This window comes from Hirundo rustica, chromosome 8, assembly GCF_015227805.2.
Source record: "Hirundo rustica isolate bHirRus1 chromosome 8, bHirRus1.pri.v3, whole genome shotgun sequence".
Taxonomy (NCBI): Eukaryota; Metazoa; Chordata; class Aves; order Passeriformes; family Hirundinidae; genus Hirundo; species Hirundo rustica.
The window spans coordinates 3336014-3359348 of NC_053457.1; the positions used below are offsets into that span (position 1 = coordinate 3336014).

At 45.3% G+C, this 23335-nt stretch overlaps 3 protein-coding genes across 6 annotated transcripts in view; 2 read left to right on the forward strand and 1 right to left on the reverse strand.

The window, feature by feature from the left end:
- FAM149B1 (family with sequence similarity 149 member B1) overlaps positions 1 to 11694 on the forward strand; it is a 12957-nt gene extending 1263 nt beyond the window's left edge. Inside the window, exons 4-15 of one of the 3 annotated variants that reach the window (XM_040070952.2) lie at positions 722 to 864; positions 1227 to 1346; positions 1920 to 2123; positions 3043 to 3230; positions 3490 to 3620; positions 4175 to 4228; positions 4670 to 4782; positions 5081 to 5257; positions 6193 to 6319; positions 6648 to 6773; positions 7286 to 7367; positions 8144 to 11694. In XM_040070952.2, coding sequence (XP_039926886.1) covers positions 722 to 864; positions 1227 to 1346; positions 1920 to 2123; positions 3043 to 3230; positions 3490 to 3620; positions 4175 to 4228; positions 4670 to 4782; positions 5081 to 5257; positions 6193 to 6319; positions 6648 to 6773; positions 7286 to 7367; positions 8144 to 8217 — 1539 coding nt within the window. In that variant the 3' untranslated portion in view covers positions 8218 to 11694. The remainder of the gene's footprint in view (positions 1 to 721; positions 865 to 1226; positions 1347 to 1919; positions 2124 to 3042; positions 3231 to 3489; positions 3621 to 4174; positions 4229 to 4669; positions 4783 to 5080; positions 5258 to 6192; positions 6320 to 6647; positions 6774 to 7285; positions 7368 to 8143) is intronic. The other 2 variants (XM_040070954.1, XM_040070955.2) reach the window with 2 other exon arrangements.
- DNAJC9 (DnaJ heat shock protein family (Hsp40) member C9) lies at positions 10198 to 12795 on the reverse strand. Its single transcript, XM_040070959.2, has 5 exons — positions 12616 to 12795; positions 12238 to 12375; positions 11853 to 12107; positions 11089 to 11172; positions 10198 to 10688 (listed from the first exon to the last, which is right to left on the reverse strand). Exons 1-5 carry the CDS (start codon positions 12793 to 12795, stop codon positions 10557 to 10559), a joined length of 789 nt encoding a protein of 262 aa, XP_039926893.1. The 3' UTR covers positions 10198 to 10556.
- A 2059-nt stretch (positions 12796 to 14854) lies between these two features.
- Positions 14855 to 23288, forward strand: CWF19L1 (CWF19 like cell cycle control factor 1). Of its 2 annotated transcripts, XM_040070956.2 has the most exons (14): positions 14855 to 14982; positions 15108 to 15192; positions 15631 to 15709; positions 16128 to 16229; positions 16967 to 17181; positions 17907 to 18025; positions 18187 to 18271; positions 18805 to 18945; positions 19762 to 19873; positions 20586 to 20665; positions 21487 to 21696; positions 22083 to 22202; positions 22968 to 23065; positions 23144 to 23288. In XM_040070956.2, exons 1-14 carry the CDS (start codon positions 14960 to 14962, stop codon positions 23286 to 23288), a joined length of 1614 nt encoding a protein of 537 aa, XP_039926890.1. In that variant the 5' UTR covers positions 14855 to 14959. The 2 variants fall into 2 exon arrangements, with proteins under 2 accessions (XP_039926890.1, XP_039926891.1); XM_040070957.2 differs by lacking the exon at positions 15108 to 15192 and having other exon boundaries at positions 14952 to 14982.
- Positions 23289 to 23335: the final 47 nt, after the last annotated feature.

The following is a 23335-nucleotide window of genomic DNA, read 5'->3' on the forward strand; positions in this document are numbered from 1 at the left end:
ATATTCTGCATTTCCAATTTTGGAAATGCAAATCCTTTAGTGCACAAGTGTATCCATAAATGATATTATTGTGGAACCCCAGGCACGGCTGGATGACTTTCAGATACGTGGTGTGAGTTTAGCAAACTTCTGCATCCTTGCATGTTTCTCAAAATATAGTGAGCTCCTAAAACATTATTTTAATTTAGAAATGTTTGGTTTATTCTCCTTCCACAAAAGTCAAGTGTGCTGTTGTCTTCTAGGAGGTGAGATGGAGCTGTTTAGATTTAAATGACCCCAGAACTGACCCTATTTTCTATCCACATGTAACAAAGGGCCTGACCATCCTTCAGGTTCAGTGTTTCCCACCTGTCTGCACTGCTTTTTATGTTGCTCTTGTTTGTAGACGGTGGAAGCAACAAATCCTCCGTTGCATTAAAGATCAGTGAGTTTTATCATTCCTGTTCTGATTTTGTTAAGTCTTGTAGCTTAATATAATATGGATATTTCCAAATGTTTTAATAGTTTTTTCTGCTGTGTCAATGTAAGCTTTTTATGTGGCTGCCATCTGTCTTAAGAGCAGGCTGCACCATCTCTGGGAGAAAACTATTGAAAGTTAAAATCTTTTTATGCCATCCTGCTAAGCTTTAAACAAATAGTTGTGTTTTTCAATTATATTTAAAAAGGTCAATTAAAATACCCCTGCAAATGCTGTTCATGAGGTATTTTCTTTCCTCTCTAGGAATTTGACAGAGCTGCCACACAACAAGTTCAGCAGATGTTCAGACAAATTGATGAGCTTCTGTATGAGCAGAAAGAAAACGTTCATGTTGAGGGACTGCGGGAAGAATGCCACCAGTGGTCCTCCAGCTTTCCTCATCTCAGGTATTTTATTAATGGACTGGTACTTTCACAACAAGGCTAGGGATGCACACAGTTGCTTTCAAAACAGGTGGCAGGGTGAGTTTATGCAATTATGTGGTAGATAGAGATAAAAAGATCACTCTGGTGATGTGCCTGCTGTCATTAACAAACATCCTCTTACCTCACATGCGGTTCTCCTTGACAGAGGTTTGTCGCTATCTGTGACTGACTTGGGCTTCACAGAGCAGAAATTCTCTTAGAAAATTGAAAGTGTCACCAGCTTCCCAGGAGAACTTTTCAGATTTGCTTCTGTTCTTACACCCTTCAATAGTCCTTCTCCCAGGGCTTCCTGCTGTATTTATGCTTTGCTTTTGCCGTGGCAGGGTGGTGGGAAAGCAGGTGGTGGTCCCCACAGATGAAGGGTACGGATGGTACTCGAGTTGCCCCTCGGGCAGTTTGGCTCCCTCAGATGTAAGCTCACCACAGGAAAAGGATTATGATGAGTAAGTACCAGCAGTGAGCCTGGATCATGCCGAGGTGGGAATGCAGGTTTGTCCTCTGCTTCTTAAAGTGTGCAGCCTTCCTGTTAGGCTGAGTTTTGAACACAGCACTTTTTTTTTTTTTTTTTTTTTTTTCTTTTTAACTGAATTTAATACACTTGAAATAGCAAGAACATGTAGCTGTGCTTTTGCTGACTACACTGAACTGGCCAGTAAATAGAAATATCTTTGCTGCTGCTGATTTCTTAAGAATATGTGTGTACTGTAGCTGGTTTTATTATTAATCATCTGTTAAGTTTGCCTAGGCCTTAAAAAATATAAAGCACTATGTTTAGTCCTGCTTTTATTATTTAAAGCTTTAGAATGCTTTCTCATCAGCTTTGGATATTTTTTCCCTGAAGTTTCAGGTTCCTTAGCAAGAATTAAAAGGTATCCAACCCAAAAGCTGTTACTGTAATGAGTAATTTTTTGGCCTCTCTACTGCTTGCCCTTAACGATCATCCTGTCTCTCAGTTATTTAAGGTGGAATAACAACTTATCTTTATTTCTGCTTTCTGAAAACTGTCACCTGTTCAGATTTAGTGTTTTGGGCAAGAAGCTGCCTCTTTTTGTTGCTCCTGCTCACAAAAAGGCTGACCCTTCCGATGCTCCTGCTCACAAAAAGGCTGACCCTTCCGAGCTTCCAACCTTGTGTTCCTCAGAGAGAGATGAAGGGGAAGAGGAAGTCATTCTCTCTGAAGGCATAGTGGAGGAATACTTGGCATTTGACCACAGAGATGTGTAGGTATTGAATATTAAAATAGTGTCCTGGGGTTCCTGTGGTTAAGATACACACACCTGATGAATTTATTTATCTTTTCTCTAGAGAGTTTTCAAATGCCTGAGGTTGCCCAGGCACTGGGAATTTTCCCAACCTATTTCCTGGGACAATTTCTTTCACTAAATTTTGTTTAGGAAATTTTTGATAATTTTTCATGCTGTCCATGTTTGTGCTTGGTTTGAATAATTCATTCTGTCATAACTAAGAGCCTGTGTATTTAATAATACGTGTTTAAACACCTTAGTTTTTTATATTACGTCAGATTCACTGGTGTTACTTATGCAACAGCAGTGTGCTGCTTCTGTTTCGTACTGGCATTTTGGGTGGAATTGTACCTTTCTGGAATTTTTTTCAGTGGTAGTTTTAAGAACTAGAGTGAATTTTATGCTTGTCAAGAAACAATTACCACTATTTTTCTCTTTTTACCCTTTTACATTATTCATCCCTACAGTATGAACATATGGCCTGGGTAAGGACTTTGGAGGGTGCTGTCAGTTCCTGACTACTTAATTAGTTTTAATAATGAAAGTCACTTATCTGCATGGACCATTAAATTAAAATTGTTATGTTTCTTGATTTTACCAGGCTAGAGAGACATTGCTGCAGCAAATAGTATCACTCTCTTGTCTTCAGGATTCTGTCTTGTCAGTAGATATGGAGGCTAACACCATAACAATGAATTCTGATTTTTTTTTTTTTTTTTTTTTATGTGAATTTGATCTCATGGGTAAATTATTGTACATGGAGTATGATTTATATTCATTCTGTATAGGGAGACAAGGGTGGATCAGTCATTTCTCACTGAGGTCAGTGGGAAAACTCAAAGTAAATACAGGACACAATGTGTTTCTGGTGCAGGTAATGCTTACATTTTTACAGGGAGGAGGAGTTGCACAAGAGGAAAATGGGACTATCCTCTGGCAGACGGAAATTGGGGTTTCCTCCTGTCTCTCCCTATTCCTGCGTGAAGGATTGCATGCTTACTTTTGTGTTTGATGATGTGTGGAGTGAAGTCCTAGTCTGCATGGAAGAATTGATCTGCAGGCACTGGGAAGGGTCAGCCTCTGGTAAGGATCACAGTTAAGGTGAGGGCTCAAAAGGGGATTTCAGCTAATTTTGCAGAGATGCCATGGGAGACTGACATATTTGGGCATGATCTCTTCAGTGGGAATAAAAGGGTTATTTTACTAACAGTGTAAAACCTCTGCAAAAACCTTAGCAGAGCTTAGCATCCAAGGGGACTCCCTCTAAAAATAATTTGATTCATAGCACTGTCCATGATTAGCAATGCCAATATTGACAGGAATTCTCTGTTGCTTTGCACAGATGATGAGAAAAATATCATAACAGTAGAAGCACTCCGAGCAGATGCCAGAAGCCCTTTGCAGCTGGATCCTCTGCCAGCATTGTTACCTCAGGTGCCACACAAGAAGATGCCCTCAGTGACATCAAATGTGGTGAGGATTTTTAGTCAGCTGCTGTTTTGTGTGGGGATGAATCACAGTGTTAGCAAACAGACTGCTTGCATTTAGGTAAATAACTAATTTGGACTTTGTGGGAATGCTGGCTGTCCTTTCCGACACTTTAGTTCTGTTATTACTCAGCTGGAAGTTTTGATTCCTACTTTTCTCCTTGAAACAGCATTTTATATCTGTGTATGACAACCATGTGATGGCTGTTGATTCAGGATATAGTTCTTTCCACGATTTAATGTTTCAATTAAATGGTGAGACTGAGGAAGTGTGTGTGTGGGATCCCATTCTCACATTAATAGTAAATTCATCCGGCAAGAAGGGAGAAATCTTTGCAGTTCTAAACCATTTTTTTTTTCTCAGACAATGAATTTAACTGTATAATCTGGTTTAGATGATCTGCTTCTAGAGTGGTGAGCACCAAAGTGTTGCCTGCTTATTCCATTTTAATTCAGCTCTTTCCTTCTTATTTCTTTTTATTCCTTTCTCCTTTATTTCTTTCCCTGCCTGTCCCTTGTGTCCCCTTACTGTGCGTGTAGTGCCCAAAACCCAGAGGTGGCCGCAAAAGCAAAAAGAGGAGAAAAACCCCTCAAGTACGTATGGGATTAAAGCTCTGCTATTTTCTCTTTGCTCTTGTTATGGTGGGTGCAATGTGATGTCTTTTTCCAGATCAGTTGTCTGTATCTCAGAAAAAGGACTTTGCAGATCTGTTCTTGACATAAAATGTCAGTATACGCCAAAAATGATTTTCGTAAAGCTTCTGATTATAGTCATTGTTGGAAGATCAGCAAATGAGCTGGTCAGTTGGAAAATATTAAGTATTAGGACATTTTCTAAGCACTATCATTCCAAAAAAATTAAATGATCCCCTAAGATCCCCTAGGTGGGGAAATAATATAACTGAGTATATAGCTGAATGTCATGGAAGAAATTGATGACTTTTCTCCAAAGTAATATAGAGACTATATCCCTACATATGTGTGTGTCTCTGCCAAACAGTAATTTACTTACTTTTTTTTTTTTTTACATTTCAGGCAAGTCTCTCTCAAGGGTCAAGTGGTGGTTCTCAGCGTAACCTGAATGGCTTGATGGTGATCCATGGGATTCAGTTACACCAAAGGAACCTGCCTCTAGTGGAGAAAACACTGTAAGAACTACAGACCACCTGTAGTAAATAAAGCAGAGCACTCTCACAGTGAGAGGGATTCAACCCAAAACCACAATTGTAAGATAAATTCCTCTGCCAGAGAAAGCAATTCTTAAGTTATTTTCCTGCTTGCTTATTTGTTCTCTGTGAAAATTGGTATTATGTTAGAAATCAACACACATAATTTCTGCCCACGTATTTTATGATTAAAATCACCTCTAGGTGAGCACTTTGGTAACAGTAGCTGTCATGCTGACCATCCCTCTTTTGGTCTTGTAATTTATTTTTTTGTTGTCAGGGACCTGGATGACAAACGGCCAGGCTCAAGTTCCCTCCTCTCTACCTGGAACTGGCCAAATCATCCCCTGGAGCTCAGCACCTTGTCCCTGTCCCGCTGCACGAGGAGGAACCCCCCACCACGCACCCTGCATCCCATCGGGACCCCGCACTCCGGGGATGACGTCTGCAGGCGCCTGTACGTCTCCAAAACCGCCTCTTGCTGCAGGGTACCAGGGTCAGGGAGCACATCCCTGGGGAGGGAGGACATGGATTACTGGAGTGAGGAGAGGAACCGCCCCTTCAAGCACAACTCCCCTGAGAAAGCTGAGTTGTTAAAGCTATGTTCAGTGTGCTGCCAGCTGCGATTCAGTGAATCATGTACATTCCCATTTTCAGGTGGTTTTGCACATGAGCAGACCTCAGTCTGTCCTCTGCAGGCAAAGTGAATGCCACCATCTCTTCCTTGACATGGCTGTCTTTTTCTGCAGCCTATTTTCAAGATAAATTTAAAAGTTTGCCATTTTTGGAGGTCATATTGCATGCTGCTATCCTAGCCCAGGCTGGACTATAAAGATGTTCAAATAGGTTATCTGACTGACCAAAGGGCTCTTAGTGAGCCCTCAATCACATCCAGAGTATCTTATTTTTATTCTGCACAATGACCTGACTGAATGGAGTAATTTACAGGGACCAGAGAGTATCAGGAAACAATGCAGGATGTGATAGACCTGTCTGTTCCATGTGTTCTAAATTGATGTAGTTTACTTTTAGTTTTGCGGTTTACTTATAAACTCATCCAGTCTGTTGCTTTCTTGTCACATACTGTTGAGAGACTTATTCCTTGTCCCTTCATAACTGGTGTTTCTCCTTGCAGCATTTTATGTTTCTGTTCTCTTTCCTCAGGCTTCAGTCAATCTAAGAAATACTGACATCTCTGCTTTATTAAAATGTATTTTTAAATGTAGAGAGCACTAGGAAAGACTTTTTAAAATTGTGGATGATGGTTTGAAGCTTTTCTAAGGTATTCTCAAAGAACAGTCAACTCCAGAGGGCCAGAGCTGACAATATTACACCTCTCCACCTGCCAAACATATTAACTGTGTTTTTTCTGTTCTTACTGGTGCATTCCAGCCTGACTGCACAGGAGCAGCTGACCTCACCCTCCCCACTGCTGCTAAACAGAAATCACCCCCTGCCACCTATTGCCACCACCACTGTGGCAGAGCGTCGGAGCACCACAGGACCCCATAGGCAAACGGTAAAAGGCACAAGAATCTCATTTTATTACTGAATAATCTAAAGTTGTTATCGCTGCTGGTCAAATTACCTGGCCCAAGAGTTCCTATTTGTTTGTTGTTTTGTGACAGAAGGTCAAATAGATGCACAAAAAATACTGTATCACATTCGAGTAACAGCATCACCCATGCTTGCATACTTAGTTCTCACTAATGCCTGTTGAATGTTTCCCTCCTCATAACGAGGTATAAAACGATTCACTTGGAAAATTTGCTTTAATTCCTGGGTTAATTAGTCTCAATGTACTGCTGCACTAAAAAAAGCCACACCTCTGTTATTTCTCCTTGCAGAAACCTTGGGAGAACTTGAGCCATGCTCACAGTGTCACAACACAAGAAGACACTCACCAGCAGCTCCAGGAGCAGCTGCTCTTACCTGATCCCCTCTCCAGGCCTAACACAACCAGCAGATCCTCGGTAAAGCATGGCTAATTACACCAGATCATCCCTAATTACTGAAAAGGGTGCTTTGAGAATTAACATTAATCAATGTCCAGTCAGTTTCAGTATCTAATACTCTTGGTTTAATTTATTGAAACTCACTCTACTGATAACCTTGTATCTAACAATGTATTTTTATCTAAGCTTTGAAAGCTGTAATTTCAGCACAGCTTTTAAATTGCTGCTTGATTGGTTTCTGTGTATAATTTCAACATCCTGGACTCAGCAGTTATAAAATCTGCTTTGGAACAGCACAATTTCCTGAAATGGAAAGACTGCCTCTAAATGGCCTAGTGGTCACTCTAATTAAGTATTAGAAAAGTGTATTTTCTACTTCTAAAGTTGATTTGACCTTTCTTTAAAACTTCCCTTAGACCTTCACCACATCTAACTCATTACCAAACACACGTTTAAGTAGTTTGTAGCTGTATTATAATCTTGCTGATTTTTTTTTGTGCAAACAGAAATAACTTGAATTGTTTTTCCAGCCCCATCCCCAGCGCCGCTGTTGTTGCACTGTTATTGATTGTAGTAATCAATCCTGGACAAGGAGAGGATCCGGAAGTTCAGGTATGCTCATCAGTCACACGGTTTAGTAAGATCAAACAAAGGAGGCTTTTTGGACAGGGATGCATTTCCTACAGGAGTACATTCCTACAGGTTTCCACGGGGGAGGTTTCCCGATGTTCTATCCCTGTCTTTAATTTGCCATTATAGAGATGTTATCCTTCGATGTCCTCCTCTGCTCCCGAGTATAGTTGGGTGCTTTTTTTTGTTGTTGTTGTTGTTTTTTTGGGGGGGGTGTTTGGTTTTTGTTTTTGGATTTTTTTTTTGTTTTTTTGTTTCTCATCACCAAATATTTAAATCAAGTAAGGAAGCTTAATCTCATCAGCCCCAGTGCTTCTCAGAGTCCAAGTTTTCAAAGCAAAATTGTCAGCTTAAACAGAAATAATAACTTGAGGTTAACAAAGGCACTAAAACTGAAGTAATGTGTTTTTAAACAAGCGAGGAGTGGTTCCTACTGAAATTAAAGTAAATATATGCCCCACCCCCAAAAATGCAAAATGAATGTTATGAGTTCTGTATTGACAAAACCAATTTAAATTAGCAGAAAAGCTTTGTAGACACGAATACTTAGTGAAATATCAAGGAATGCAGTTGCTCCCTGCAATGCAGCGACTCATCAAGCACAAGCTTTGCCCTTTTTGGAAGTTAGAAATAAAGCAGTTGATAGCCACGTGTTAGAGTAAAAAGACACTTTAGTTTTAGGCTAGAGGAGATATATTTGATACTTAGCTGTAATTCCTTCCCAAAGTCTTGAGGCTGTCTATGATCTTGTTTGTCAGGTCTTCCACCACGTGGTTCTGTGAAAGCCCGTGGCCGAAGCGGATCAGGCACAAAGAGCAAACAGAGGCACTGACGTGCCATGGAGAAGCATCCATCTATCCATCCCTCTCCAGAAAGTCATGAACCACCTCTCCTTCCCAGCAAGGTCAATGTTGTTTACACAGTTTTCAAACACCCTTCCTTACAGATAGTTATTTTTATATATATCTAAGCAGCAGCCGCCAAAGATTAGAAAGGGTGCACTTAAACATTCCATTTCCTACCAGTAGAGAAAGTGATGTTCCAGTAGAAGGGTGGATACACTCCAGTGAAGCCCAGCTCCTAGGAAACCCAGCAAACACTCTCAGTCTGTGCTGTTTTCCATGAGGCTGGTGACAGTTTCATGTCCTTACAGGCAGGTACTGCTCATTTTTCTCTTAGGAAGGTTAACCATATTTTTAAAAGTGCATTTATATGTTTAAAGCAATATTGTACTGGCAAAAGCAAGCACTCAGCTTGGGCAAGTGATGAATGCTGTGGTAGCTGCAGCAGGTGTGAACAACGGGGTGTAGAACCAAGGCAGCTGAGCAGGTGACCTGGCAGGTTCAAGGGCAGCACACCACTGCCTCTTCCTGAGTTATAATAAAACCTTTTACCTCTTCCTCAGTGACTGAAGAAGGTTGAACAGGCAAAAAGAAACTTCTTACTACAAGTAGCTTCAGACAGTACTCAAAGTAGTATCTTCCTGGTGGGACATTTTATGGTAATTTCAGAATACAGAATAGCTCAGTGTCCCTTTCTAAAAATACTTATAATTACACAAGATTTCTTCACTCCAAGGTAGAGTTCCAGAAGCCACTGATGCAATGGAGCTTTTAGGAGCTGTTTCTGCTCAGTGTGACAGACCTAACAGGCATTTGCTGCAGTTGGCCTTGTGGCTCCAGATAAGACAAATAAAACCATGAAGTACAGGCTTCTCAAAATAAGTGATTAGTTGAAGGTCTTACTCCCAAACAGTAAGTGCCAGATTGAAACGTAAAAACAAGCTGAGGTGACCACTGGCTGTATTTAAACAAAGTTAGGACACTCCACAAAAACAGTTGTTCCTTTCTAGACCAAGTAAAGAGCACTGTTTTCCTATATTTTGTTGTTATTCTTCAAATTACAGTTCACAATAGAAAAAAACTTGTTAGTATTCTTTGTGAAGTGGCTCCCCTATTTACCCACTCCAGACCAGCTAAGAATTTTTCATCAATACTGAAGCGCAAAAGTCCAGTTTATCCAAGCATGTTTTAATCAAAAACAGGGAACTGTGCAAATATAACTGTGCTAACCTGCCTTTGCATTACCAGAAGTTAAAAAAAAAAAAAAAAGCAGATCTGAGCTCAATCTAAACTTCTTAAGTTTTCAGAGAGAGAAGCTGATGTTCACCAGAGACTCCTCCTCACTAAACCATTTCAAAATACAATTTTTCTTCTGGAACACTGTGCAGTGTGTCAGTTATGTCAGGCAAAATGTAGATTAGCATCCCATTTGTACCTGTGCCATTCCTCAGGAACGAAATGAGTTTTCGGTAGCACAAGAGTTACAAAAGCAGACAAATAAACTTGAATAGACTTCTGTTAACATAATGTAGTGCTTTACAGCCTAGAGGAGTCAGTGGGTTTAAAAAAGGCAGTCGCCTCCTAAGGCCATTTTTGGTTTTTTGTACAGACGGCTGACACCAGGGACTGCTCCTGGACTGATACTTACTTTGTGTAATAAAAGTAATTTTCAAGCCCCATGTTATAAAACACAGTGATATGGTCTGCTTTCTCAGAATCAGGGTTATTTTTGAGAGGAGACAATTAAAAGGGAACAGAGAGACTATCTACCTCTAGCTTCCCCCCAGGAGCTGTTGTTGAAGCTGTGAGGGCCTTCAACTCCCAAAGTGTTCACCTTGAGACTCCTACACCTTTGAAAAATGATCCTCCCTGGAAGTGTGCAGGATTTACTTGACTGAAATCAGAAGAATCAACACAATTGGCTTGTTTTAAATAGCTTATTTAGAAAACGTACAGAGAACTGGGGAAGCTAAACTCTGGGAAAAAAACCACCTTTGTGTTTATTAAATCTGCAATTTTCCAAACTATAAAACTACTGGAATATCTAAAAAAGACCTGTTGAGCTGATGTGCAAAGACCTTTAAAAATAGCAGGAGATTTGTTACAGAAGAAATGTGTGAATAGCACACATGAATCTCATCTGTAGAGCACCCAAAGGGTTGGAGACAGTAGCACAGGAATGCCTTGTCTTCCTTGTTCAGCATGCATTCCGTGTCATGCCTCCCACTTACAGCCAGTCAGTGCACACAGTCCAGAACAGGAGCCCGGAAAACACCCAAAATTCTCCCAAATCCATGGTTCCATACAAAGTGAAACCTGGTATTTCAGTCTACGCTGTTCCTTCTGCCTTTCTTTTCTTGGCTGAGGTCTTCTTTCCTCCCTTCTTAGCACCGTTCCCGTACTTTGCTTCCAGCTGGGCGAAAAAGTTATCCATTTGCTTTTCTCGATCTCTGCTTCGGCTCTGGAGAGGGGGAAAAGAACACCAACCAAACTGAAACCTTTCATAACTTCCCAATTCAGGTTATCCTATTGAAGTCTGATAGCTACACAAAATGTTAAACTATATTAAACAGCGAGTACAAGCTACAGAAAGTGTAGTACCATCATTAAAACTGCCTAAACCAAGAAGTTATTGCGTAAGTACTCCCAGTATTTAACTCCTGTAAATTTTTGAAAAGACACAGGTAATAAAATCCATACTGTACTCAGATTCTAATTAAATTAAAGCACATAGTTAACAGTGAGGCCAGGTTTTAACCTCAGGAATTCAGAAGAGTTGCAAGGATCCAAAATCAAAGATGCTCAGGGAAAACACAATTGCCAGTAACAAAGTTATCTGCAACAAACAGAAGAGGCCTTACTTTTATCAGCGCTTGCAAGTCATTTTCTCCACCAAGGCCCAGTTCATCTTTAGTCTTTTTTGCCTCTTTTGCTTCTTTTTCTGCCTAAAAGAGCAAACAAGGTTTTTAAAAGAAGTATTTTGCATGTTATCTAACCAAGTATTACAGGAGTTACCAAATGCTTTTTTGGGCATCAGTGTACAAATAGCTGCAGGAAAGTGCAAGGCTTTCCAAGTTTGGCCAGAGATAAGCAATCAGGCAAGGGAAGCCCATTCTTGTTCCACCATTTGGCAAAGCGGGAAGTTTTTCTGCTCTTTTACAATGCTGAATGTGATGTTTGTCCCTGTCCCTGTTCCCACACCCTTTTTTTATTTTTTTGGCTTGGTAGATATTACATTAACTTAAAGGTTACTGTGATGTCCGTATAACATTTCACAGTGTCCAAAAGTTCACAAGAGTCCATTTAGGCCAGAGAAGTTTCACACCTGTCAGAACTCAAACAAAATGTATTTTGATCAGTTGTTTTTGTTAACTCCAGCAACTCACAGCTTTGTAGATAAATGCAGGGACACGCTAAACTGTAATATGCTGTTGTGTATAATAAGGAAATAAAGAAGTAGAAAAGCCTTTCACAATGATTTGGGGTGCGGGGCAAATGACCAGAGGTGACCAGATGTGAACAGCAAGGCGTGTAACCCAGCAATCCTGCGACAAACATCTTGGGAGCAGCGTCACTTACTTCTGCCAAGGGAAAAAGGTTACGGTAATCAATTGCTGCAACCTACCCGCCTTCTCCTGGACATCACTTTCTGCTTCGACTCCTTTACAAAAGCCTTGAAGGATGGGAGCTCCCCGGAGTCGATGGCTTGCTCGATCATTTCCCGTATCCTGGGCTCATCCGTGTAGTCCACGCACATCACGGACTCCATAATCCGATCCATGTCACCCTTGAAATTCATGTACGCTGCCTTCACATCAGCAAGCTCTTCCGCCGAGTTTTTGTAGCTCTTCTGGAAGTCTTCGATGTCTTTCACGGTGACCTGGAGCAAAGAGGTGATGCTTTGTGAGTTACAGGACATACTCACCAGGAGGATTTAGGAGAAAACAAACAAACAAAAAAACCCGAACAATGCAGGGTTCTTCTTTCTCCCAGCCCCATCCCGCTCTCACCTTGAAGAGCAGCTGCCAGTACTGCAGCCAGTCCCGCCCGTCCTGCAGCGCCTCGGCGTCCTCGTCCACCGTGCCCGTCTCATCGTACACTGCGCGCTGCTTCTCGTCGCTCAGCACGGCATACACCTTGCCCAGGATCTGCGGGATACAGGGGTGGCCGGGAGGTCACTCGGGAAGCGGTCACTTGTGGGTCAGTCACCCGCAGTTAGTCACCTAGGGGGCATTGGGTTGGGCAGTCAGGGTCGGGGTTGGTCACCCGGGGGATGGTCAGTGTGGTCGCTCAGGGGTTCAGTCACTCGGGGCAGAAGGCATATCAATGCGGGGTGGTGGGTCGGTTTCACTCGTGGCCGCCACAGCCCCGCTCCGTCCCTCTCTCACCTGGAAGCGGTGCGTGGCCTCCTCCTTTTGCTCGGGCGGGACGCGGTCGGGGTGCAGGCGCAGCGAGGCGCGGTGGTACCCGCGGCGAATCTCCTGCGCGGACGCGCCGCGCCGCACGCCCAGCACGCCGTACAGGTCCGCGGTGCCGAACGCGGCCTCGCACTGCTGCGGCAGCGCCATCCCACCCCGCCGAGACCGACGCCTCACTGGCCTTCCCGCGCCCGGGCTGCTGCTCCGCGGCTGCGCCGGGCGGGAAGAGCCCGCGGGCGAGGCTGAGAGGCGGTGCCGATGCTGAGAGGAGGTGGAGGCGCCTCCATGTTGGGGGCAGGCTAAAGGGCGGTGCCGCTGAGGGGAGGCGGAGGGGCGGCCATGTTGGGGGCAGGCTAAAGGGCGGCACAGCTGAGGGGAGGTGGTGACGATGCGGCGCTGACGCCGCTGAGGGGAGGTGAGGTGCCGACCGCGTTGGAGGGAGGTTGAGCGGCGGCCCCGCCGGGACGAGCGGCCGCCTCTGCGCCCCTTGGACAGGCTGGGATGGCGGGGTGCTCTTCGTCGGGTGGCGTCCATGACGCGCTGGAGCTGATGGGATCGGGCCAGGAGCGGGGCGCACCCCGGCCCGTCAGGGCGCGTTGGGGTGTCCTCGCTGCCTCTGTGACGCGCTGGAGCCGCCGCTGAGCGCGGCCCCCTGCCCGCGATCTCCTCGTGCACTTTCCTCCAGACACCGTCAGTAAAATAAATGAAAGGGATTCCTCCTTGGCTTCCCACTTCCCTCCTGTAAACCACCGGCTTTGCTGGCTTTTGGGAGTGATGAGGCCCTGGCACAGGGTGCCCAGAGAAACTGTGGCTGCCCCAGGATCCCTGGCAGTCTCTCAGGCCGTTTGGGTCATCTACGGACATTGGGGCTTGGAGCAGCCTGGGGTAGTGGAAGGTGCCTCTGTCCGTGGCAGGGGGTGGCACTGGATGGGCTTTAACATCCCTTCTCGCCCAATCCATTCCATGATTCTTTTGTGATTCATTCATTCATCATGTGAGATGCAGAAAATAAAAGTTATTACATCTCTCGTGCCTGTTGTTGAAATGTGGAGTGGTTCTGTCCCAATACCACAGAAGGAACAAACTGCAACAGCACCAACTCACGTCAGCTCCCAGTTACAGAATTCAGATGGTAATGTTGTGAAACCTTAATAAAAAGATATAAACGTTTAATTTAAAAATCCCCTATAAAAGCTGTGAAAAACGCCAATCACTTGTTTTTAAAATTTTGAAAGTTTAATAGTAAATAAGATGGTTATAAAAATAGAGTAAAAAAGTTGAACAATTAGGGTTAGGACAATACAAGACAATAAAAACAAAGTTACAGACGTCTGGGTGCCTCCCCAAGCAAAAAAGCTCCAAAGAAGGACCCCCGTTAACAAAAGATTATCTCTTAAAAGCAATAGCCTGTTGAATATTCATACATGTCATACATGATGCATAAATTCCATTCAAAGAAAGAATTCTCTCTGGTTAGTTTCATTTTTTTCCTTTAATCTCTATGGTGTCTTCAGGGCTGAGCAAGGCAGGAGAAGTTGGTCTCTTCTGATAAGGAAGCAGTAAATTCTTTTTCTCTGAAAGATTTACATTTTCCTGTGGTTGGTATATTAAAACTACATTTTAACTACAAAACTACATTTACCATACTATCAAAATATTAATACAACATTAACAATCAATACAACATAATACATATAGTAAATATCTTGCGTAGAGCCATATAATATGCACTTTTCACAACGCTATTTGTAAGGCATTGTTTATTTATAAGGCATTACTATAAAATATTATAAAAGCTGTTGCTTTTATAATATTTTATTAGAATAATGGAGAGCTTGGCTAGTGTTTACAGCCTAATTAAGTGTTTGTTTTGGTACAACTGAGGGTAATAATTATAAATATATATCGAAATATAGTATTTGCGTATATTAACATATATAATGAACATTAGAATAATTTATCGGTGTAAGCAGTCACGTTCAGTGATTATTTCAGTGAGAACGACCCGACTCTTACTTCTTCACGGGTTTTCCAAATCTAGTGCCAGCACTGGCTGGAGCACTAACACACCAGGATAAAGACAACACGCATAGGGAGTATCCGTGATTCCCTGCGGCCACTGGGATTTAAACTTCCCGGCGATTCCAGCTCGTTTTGTCGGGCTTCAGGCACCGCCCACCCGGCAATCTTCGGAGCGCTTTGGGCAGCGCACCCGGAAGTAGCGGAGCGCTTTGAGCAGCGCACCCGGAAGTGGCGGAGCGCTTTGAGCAGCGCACCCGGAAGTGGCGGGAGGTTCAGGCCGAGAGTCTTCGCGATGGCGGCGGCACCGCTGCGCGTGTGAGTGGGACGGGACGGGACAGGACGGGACGCGAGATGGGGGTGGGCCTGCTGAGGTTGCGGTGGGGCCGGGGCTGGGCCGGACAGGGCCGTGTCAGCCGCTCTTACCGCGCGGTGTCCCGCAGACTGGCGTGTGGCGACGTGGAGGGGCGGCTGGAGGCGATCTTCGGGCGAGTCCGCGCCATCCAGGCCAAGAGCGGCCGCTTCGACGTAAGGCTTGTGGGGCTTTTGGGAGAGGGTCGGCGTGATGCCGCTCCCGCGGGGTTCCCATTCCCGTCCCGAAACGGTCGAGGCCGGAGCCAGCCCGGCGTGGGGTTCCTGTGCGGGAGATGTGCCGGCGGTGCTCGGGTGGGTGGTGTTGTCCCGTCCTTCCGCGGCAGCGACCCTCTTCTTTCTGCTCGGTGTGAGAAGGGGTTTACAGCCCCTCAGCCCTCCCTGTCCAGCGCCAGATGATTGGGAGGAGCCGTGATCTGTGCACAGAAGGCGGGAGAGCAGCTGGCTGTCCTTTTAAACCCGTTGATGTTACGTTTAACACAGATAAACAAGAGGAATCTCTTCACTTCAGCAAACTAAATGCTGCTGAAGTGGTGCAGACAAAGCCTTTGTGTGTGGTGAAATGGCAATTCCCGCTTTATCCGGTGTTTTTAGATGCTTCTGTGTGTCGGGAATTTCTTTGGCTCTACTTCAGAGGCAGAATGGGCCGAGTACCGCACAGGGGCCAAGAAAGGTAAGGAAGGAGAGTGGTGGTACTGCTGCCTAGTCCACCTTGGAATTCGGGAACCATGACTGGGCACTGTGGTGTTAAAGCAGTTATACCCCAGCAGGGAAACCCCACACAGGAGGGAAAGATGAGTTTGTTTGGAGTACCCCTGGCTTTAGGGCTCTGCGTAATTTTGGAGCTAATCTTACACAAGCAAGGGAGGGCCGTGTGGGTGGAGCAGAGATTGTTCAACACGTGCAGCTGTGGCAATGCCAGGCTGGGGACTCGCTCTGCAGGAAGGTTTCTTCTTCTGTGCTTGTTGCTCCTGAAGCTTGGTGGAGGGTCTGACTGAAGGGGGTTTCCTGCTATGATTCCAGGGCAATGTGGGCTGGGGCTGGTGCATTGGAATTAAAGCTCACTGTGTGCACGAGGTTTTCTCCCTCAGCTCCAATCCCAACCTTCGTGCTTGGTGCTAACAACCAGGACACCCTGAACTATTTCCCGGACGTCAGTGGCTGTGAGTTAGCTGAGAACATCACTTATCTGGGTAAGGCTGTAGGGGATTTGGAGTCAGGGAGCTGCCTTTGCCTGCTAGGGCTTTCATGAGCATTCTCTCATCTTACCACTTTAGCACCTTCCTTTTTCTGGGATTTTTAAATGGCATTTTTTATCCTTTGGTTCAAACTGGAGTTGAACTTGATGTCAGTACAATCTGTGTAAAATGTGAAAGAAAACCCCGCTTTCTTGATTTTTTTTTTTTTTTTTTAATTTCTCTGATACTGAACTTGCTAACCAGAAGGAATAGTGGTTGCAAGAGCCTGTTCTTTGAGGGAATCTTATTCCCAGAGTGTGCCTGTGTGTGTAGGAGAAGGTTTGAATGTGATTTTGCTTTGTGGCTTTACTGGAGTAACAGAGGTAACAAGCAAAGCATTAGCAAAGCTAAAAGGAAAAAACAGTTTCTTTCCAGAATTGCCACCAGGCCAAAAATATAACAAAGCAGAGGCACTTGGCTTTTTTTGCTTAGACTTCATATTGCTGTGGATGAGTTTTTGGGAAGCAAGGTGGCAGGGAGGAGGGGGAAGACTGGGGCTGGTCTGAAGGGCTCTGCTGTGGGCACGGTTGGGTTTGAGCTGTGGCACAAAGTGATGCCATTGCTCTGGGCACAGAAAATGAGCTGCCTGCAAGGATGGCTGCAGTGGCAGCGAGTCAGGACTGCTGCTGCCCTGTCCCAGGGGATTCCCTGCCCTGCCTGCGGCTCAGGGCTGTGTGTGTGTGTTGCTGCAGGCCGCAGGGGTGTGTACAGCGGCTGCTCGGGGCTGCAGATCGCGTACCTGAGTGGCACCGAGGCGCAGGAGCAGCCGGCGCCCGCCCACAGCTTCAGCACCAAGGATGTGGCTGAGCTGAAAATGTCTCTCCTGTCAAGCCCAAACTTCAGAGGTGTGGATATATTGCTGACATCCCCCTGGCCCAGAGATGTGGGGACTTTCGCCAACAGCGCGGTGAGTGTTCTGTTCTCGGGGGGTTTCGCTAAGGCTTGCCTTTCTGCTTTCTCTCGCAATTCACCCTCTCTGAGTGCTTGACAAAGCTGGGAGTAAAAACAGGGAGAGCAGATGTTCTGGTTCTTCAGAGAAGAAGGACTGAAGGGAGGGGATTTGTGACACTTCAGGGCATTTTGTCTGTCCCTTTCACTTAAGTGTTTTGGTGTTTATTTCCTTAAGTATCCTTAACTAAGGTGGTCTGGTTCTACCTCAGTCTGGATTCTGAGGGTGTTGTTTCATTTGTGTCCAGTTTTGTTGTGTTAATGTTCTTCAGCAGAAGTGATTTTCAGATGATTTGAGACATGTCTGCACAGCAAGGCCTCACAAATGGCAAAAGAACATTTTTTGCTTCCTCTCAGCTTCTTCCTACATCCAAGAAGAATTACAATCCTCAGTCCAAATGCATGAGGAACCTTCCCTCACAGCATAATAACCAACACTGGTGCCCTTGGGGGTTGTAGATAAACAAATTGTTGGGCTATTCTGGCTTAGATAGAAGAAAACTCAGATCTCAGAAGTTCCCATGGGCATTCTCTGTAGTTGCTTAATATGTCATTCTATGTTTGACTTCCCTTGGCATGAATTTCCTGGAAATGTACTCACTTGGGTGTACAGAGGGGTATATTAAACCTTTCTTTTCCCTGCTCTTTGAGAGGTTTGAATAAAGCTTGGTTTGTGTTTTGTAGGGAGAAATAGATACCAAGAAGTGTGGCTCCAAGTTAGTATCAGATCTAGCTGCAAGTCTCAAACCAAGGTACCATTTTGCTGCCCTGGAGAAGGCCTATTATGAAAGACTTCCTTACAGGTTTGTAAAATCATGTGAAATCTTGTTTATCAAGTAAGGGTCCAGTTTTTAAGCAACGCAGGATGATTGGTGTGCTGAGTATCTTCATGGCTGACAGGGGTTCTCCCACTGTCCTTTCAATACTTTATGTGTCAGTACAGCCAGGTTTTGCTTCCTTACAGGAATCACATGGTGCTACAGGAGACCCCACAGCACGTGACCAGGTTTATTGCACTTGCTGATGTTGGTAATACAAGCAAGAAAAAGGTACTGACACCCTTTCTTCTTTTCTCAAGTACAATAATAGGGCAGTGAGAACAGTTAAAGACAACATCAGACACTTAAAAGCTTGGCTGAAGTGGAGGTGTCTGTCTCACTTGAGTAACAGGTACCACTTGCCTGTTATGTTAGAAGGGTAAGGGCTGCACATTGTGTTTTGAAGCACAAACCACTGAAAATAACAAACTTCAGGCATTAGGTTTTTAACCTGTTTCTCTTCTCCCCTTAAGAAAGTAATGGAATACTGGTTGATAGGTAAGGATGTGCAGAATCCATGCCTGATGACAAAAAAAGGCTAGAAAGAAGGCCTGGAAACAGGCAGGGATGAAGGATGCACTCCATAAACTCCTGAGTGGGACACTGACACAGAGGGTGTGTTTTTCCATGCCCTGCCTTGGCACAAACACTGATATGCTGAGTGGTGTGGAACTGTTCTGGGCTGTGTTAGTTTGTAAGTGATCTCCTCAGAGGTGCAGCAGTGGCAGAAGCTGTTTTCCCCTGAGCCTCTGTGTTTGTTGCAGTACCTCTACGCCTTCAGCATCGTGCCCATGAGCTCAATGGACCCCGCAGAGCTGGTGAAACAGCCTCAGGACGTCACCGAAAATCCCTACCGGAAATTGAGGAAGGAGGCTCCCAAGAGCAAAGCCCCACTCTCTGCAGAGGTATTGCCCTGTGCTCCTCCACCTGTGCGTTCCTGGTTTACTCTCTGTGCTCACAACAATGCTTGGCTTTCCCTTTGGGATATCTCTGTCCAAAACTCTATCCAAAGCTTCTCTCTGTGGAGACAGGCTGGGAGAGCTGGGGGTGTTCAGCCTGGAGAGGAGAAGGCTCCAGGGAGACTTTCACTTCTTAGAGGACTGTAAGAAAGATGGGGACAGAGTTTTTTCCTCTTCAGCATTAAAGCCTTCTGATGGCATTTGACATAACTCAGGTATTTTCAACCTCTGGTGAGTCTGTGACAGGTTACCATCTCTAAGAAATAAAGGCATTCTTTTGGCACTAGCTGACAAATTAAAAGATTTGAATAATCCATAAAATCAGGCAATTCTGAATGTTCAGCGTAAGCCTGAATAGTAGAGCATAAAGATTTTGGGCAGCTCTCCCAGAAGTTTTTCCCTGACTGAAGCAGGAAAAGTCAGCTGCATTACTAGGAGAACAGGTCATTCTGTTCCAGGATATTCAGAAGGCATTTCTTCCTGGAAAGGTGCTCAGGCCTTGGCAGGGGCTGCCCAGGGAGGTTTGCAGTGCCCATGCCTGGAGGTGGCAGTGAGTGCTCTGGGCTGGGGACAAGGTGGGCATCAGGCACAGCCTGGACTCCATGGGCTGGGAGGGCTTTTCCAGCCTCAGATTCTGTGATATTGATGCTTTTCAAAAGTGGTTCACAGCTCTTCAGGAAAAATTAAATTCTTGTATATTCTGTCACTGTCCATGATGCATTTCTAACTGAACATTCTGTTCACTTTTCATTTCCTAAATAGGAAGAACCAGCTTGTCAGTTTTTCTTTGACTTGAACAAGCATCAGGGAAAGAAACGTCCCTCAGAGGGGAAGGAGAGAGGGGACTCCCAACCTAAGCAAGCCAAGAAACCCCGTAAGTGTGAGGATGCGTTTTTCCTGAGCTTTTCCCTCGAGGCATTGAATGGACCATGTCACTCCAAGTTGTTGCTCAAGCTGTTGAGCTGTAGGTGTCAGCTGGCCAGAGAGCTCTCTTGCTGCTAGCTGCTGGGGAGATGCAGGAGGATGAAGGGTCCCTTGTTCCAAGGGAAGATAGGCTTCAGTGATGAAAGAAGGGTCAGGAACATAGTTTCAAAGCTCTTTGGGGTCCGTGGTGATTGTGGCTGGGCTAATGGCATTTACCCTCTGAACCAGACATGGTGCTTCCAAAAAACTTAGCTCAGGTATCACAGTTTGGGTGTGAATATGGGTGTTTTGGGTGTGATGGGTAGGCCAGAACTGACAAGTATGTTTGACAGCATCTGCCCTTGTCTTTACCTGTGCAGTAATTTTAACCTCATTGTGATTCGTTCGCTTATATTTGCTGGTGTTTTCTTATTAGTGAGCTGTGACTACTAACTCCTGGAACTACTAAACCCCTCCTTCATTAGGCTAGAGCATTCCAGGAGAATGACAGCAGGGTATGACTGCCACCACCTCCTCTCTTGCTGGAATTTCCCTGGCCAGAGCTGTGTCCTTCTGACACCTTCAGCACTTCATAAACTGGGAAGGGTGGCTGGAAAATACCAGGTTGTCTATGTTCTGACAAATATCCCTTCTGCTAATCCTTGTTTTCTTTCCCAACAAAGCTCAGCCCACAGGGCCCTGCTGGTTCTGCCTGGCCAGCCCAGAGGTGGAGAAGCACTTGGTTGTCAGTATTGGCACACATGTAAGTACCTGCAGCAGCATAGGCTTTGCTAAGTCAGAATCACACTAAGACGTGGCAAAATGAAATATCAATCTCTAATTTTAAAATTTAAACACATAAGCTTTATTTGCACCTGTCTCTTGGGTTTGCTTTCAGTTTCTTTGCATCTCCTCTACAAGCACATAAACTCTTAAAAAGTGAAGTGTGGCCCAGTTTTTTTCCAGTAGCAGAGCTGGATTCAAGTGCCAGAACATTTATTGCTGTGCCAGTCCTCTGTTACTATATGGCAAAACTTTTTCAGCTGGAACCTTCTTTGGCAGCGAGATGCACCAATGCCAGATCGCTCTGGAATGGCTGGTTACAGTTTTGTTCTATAGAGATGAAAAAGAAGGTATATCCAAGATGTACTTCAAGATGTTGACTTTGAAGCTCAGTCCATCATTGTATGCACTTTGCTTAGAGTTGCTGCTCCTAGATAGCATAATCCACCAGACAGGTTTGTCTACAGGCTTTGTTTAAATTTTTAAGTGGATTTTTGTGTCAGAATAAGAAATTCCTGTCTCAGTGGTAAAGTTCACCCAGCAGCTTCTCTGCAGACAAGGTATTCTCTGGCATTTAAAAGATACCTTTTTTTTTGTCCTTTGGCACTCCTTTTGTCTCTTTCTCATTCCTCTAGTGATTAATAAATTAGTATAAAAATAAATCTAAATAAAATGGCTAATAAACAGTTAGCAACATAGAAGACTCTCCTGTTCCTGAGGCTGGGGGCTACTCAGAATGAGTAGTCAGAGAGTAAATTCCTACAGCACAGTGAGTAACTGGTGTGTGTTGTTTCAATCTAGTGCTACCTTGCCCTGGCCAAAGGGGGTTTGTCACCTGACCACGTCCTGATTTTGCCAATTGGGCACTATCAGTCAGTGGTGGACTTGTCTTCAGAGGTACTGGAAGAAGTGACCAAGTACAAGGCTGCCCTAAAGGAATTTTTCAGAAGCAAGGGAAAGAGATATGTCCTATTTGAAAGAAACTATAGAAGTCAGCATCTGCAGCTGCAGGTATGGTTTGGGTGTCGCCCTGGGTAAACATAAACTTGCACTGAATATAAACTCCAAATGAATTGAAAGAGTCATTTCAGTGTTTATTGTGGTGGTTGCTGTGTGTGGCAGGCCTGTAAGTGGATCAGAGCTGTATCAGAACTACCACAGAGATGAGAAAGGAGAGGGCTATGCTGAGAACTTTCAAGCTTTGAGTTTTCAGCTCTCTGTCCAGCTCCTACAGGAAAAAAGTCTCATAAGTTTAAGCCTGTAGAGATGGGTGCTCACCTGTCTTGTGTGATGAGGCTGAGCTGTACTGAGGAGCCCACGAGCTCCAGTGATGGACTGATGGCTTTCTGCAAATGGATTGTCTTGTCTTCTTTTATGGAAATGTTCTCCTTCTCCAGGTGATTCCTGTCCCTCTGGACCTCTGTACTTCTGAAGATATCAAGGAGGCCTTTATTGCACAAGCACAGGAACAGCAGATTGAACTGTTAGAAATCCCAGAGCACTCAGATATTGCACAAGTATGGGGCCAGATTTCACCTCTTCCCTTCCCCGGTGTCCTGCCTAAGCTGCTGTTTCCCTGTGAGGTCACTTTGTGGGGTGGGGTTAAACTCTTGGAGGCAGAACCTCATGGGCTTGATTTGTGGATGTGGCAGAGGTGTTCTGCTCTGGGAGAAGTTCCCATGAACAGATGATTTCTCAGCCGAGAAATGTGAGTGTGGCCTTGTCCTCCAAAAGTGTGCTGTGACCTAGATGAGGTTAGGAATGACCAGACCTGCCTGGTTCTCATTTAGTCACTCACAGCAGAATTAAACCGCAGAATATCATGGGTGATCCCAGCAGTAAGTGACCCACTGCTCCTTTCCCCCCGTGGAAGGCATTGCTTGACGTGAGGCACTGACCTCAGGCAGTTTGTGGGGTTATTTTTCCAAGTCTCCTCCCAGGAGAGAGGACCATGGCATGGGGACAGCGGGGTCCCCAGCCCATAAACTGGCAGGGAAGAGGGTCTGCCTGTTACCTAGTAGCTCTTCTCAGAGCCAATGGTAGCTCTTCTTAAAGGCAGTGTCTCTTCGCACCTTTCTTCACAGGAAGGGTGATTAGACATTGGAAGGGGCTGCCCAGGGAGGTGGTGGAGTCATCAGCCCAGGAGGTGTTCGGGGTACAGATGGGACGTGGCATTTAGAGCCATGGTCTGGTTAACAAGGTGGTGCTATGTAGGACTTGATGGTCTCGGAGGTGTTTTCCAGCTGAACTGATTATTTGGTTCCATGATTCCCAACTCGCAGGTGGCTCAGCCGGGGACGCCGTACTTCTACGTGGAGCTGGACACGGGGGAGAAGCTGTTCCACCGCATCCGCGGCCGCTTCCCGCTGCAGTTCGGCAGGTGGGTGCCGGCCCCGCCCCCACGATGACATCATGTGACGTCGCGATGACGTCGTGTGACATCACGTCTCTGTTGCAGGGAGGTGCTGGCCAGCGAGGCGCTGCTGGCGCAGCCGCAGCGCGCGGACTGGCGGCAGTGCGCCGCCCAGCGGCCCGAGGAGGCGGCGCAGGCCCGCGCCTTCCGCCACGAGTTCGAGCCCTTCGACTTCTCCCTCCGGGACTGAGGCGGCGCTGCCGGCGGCGGTCCCGGGCGGGCTCGGGCGGCGCCGGG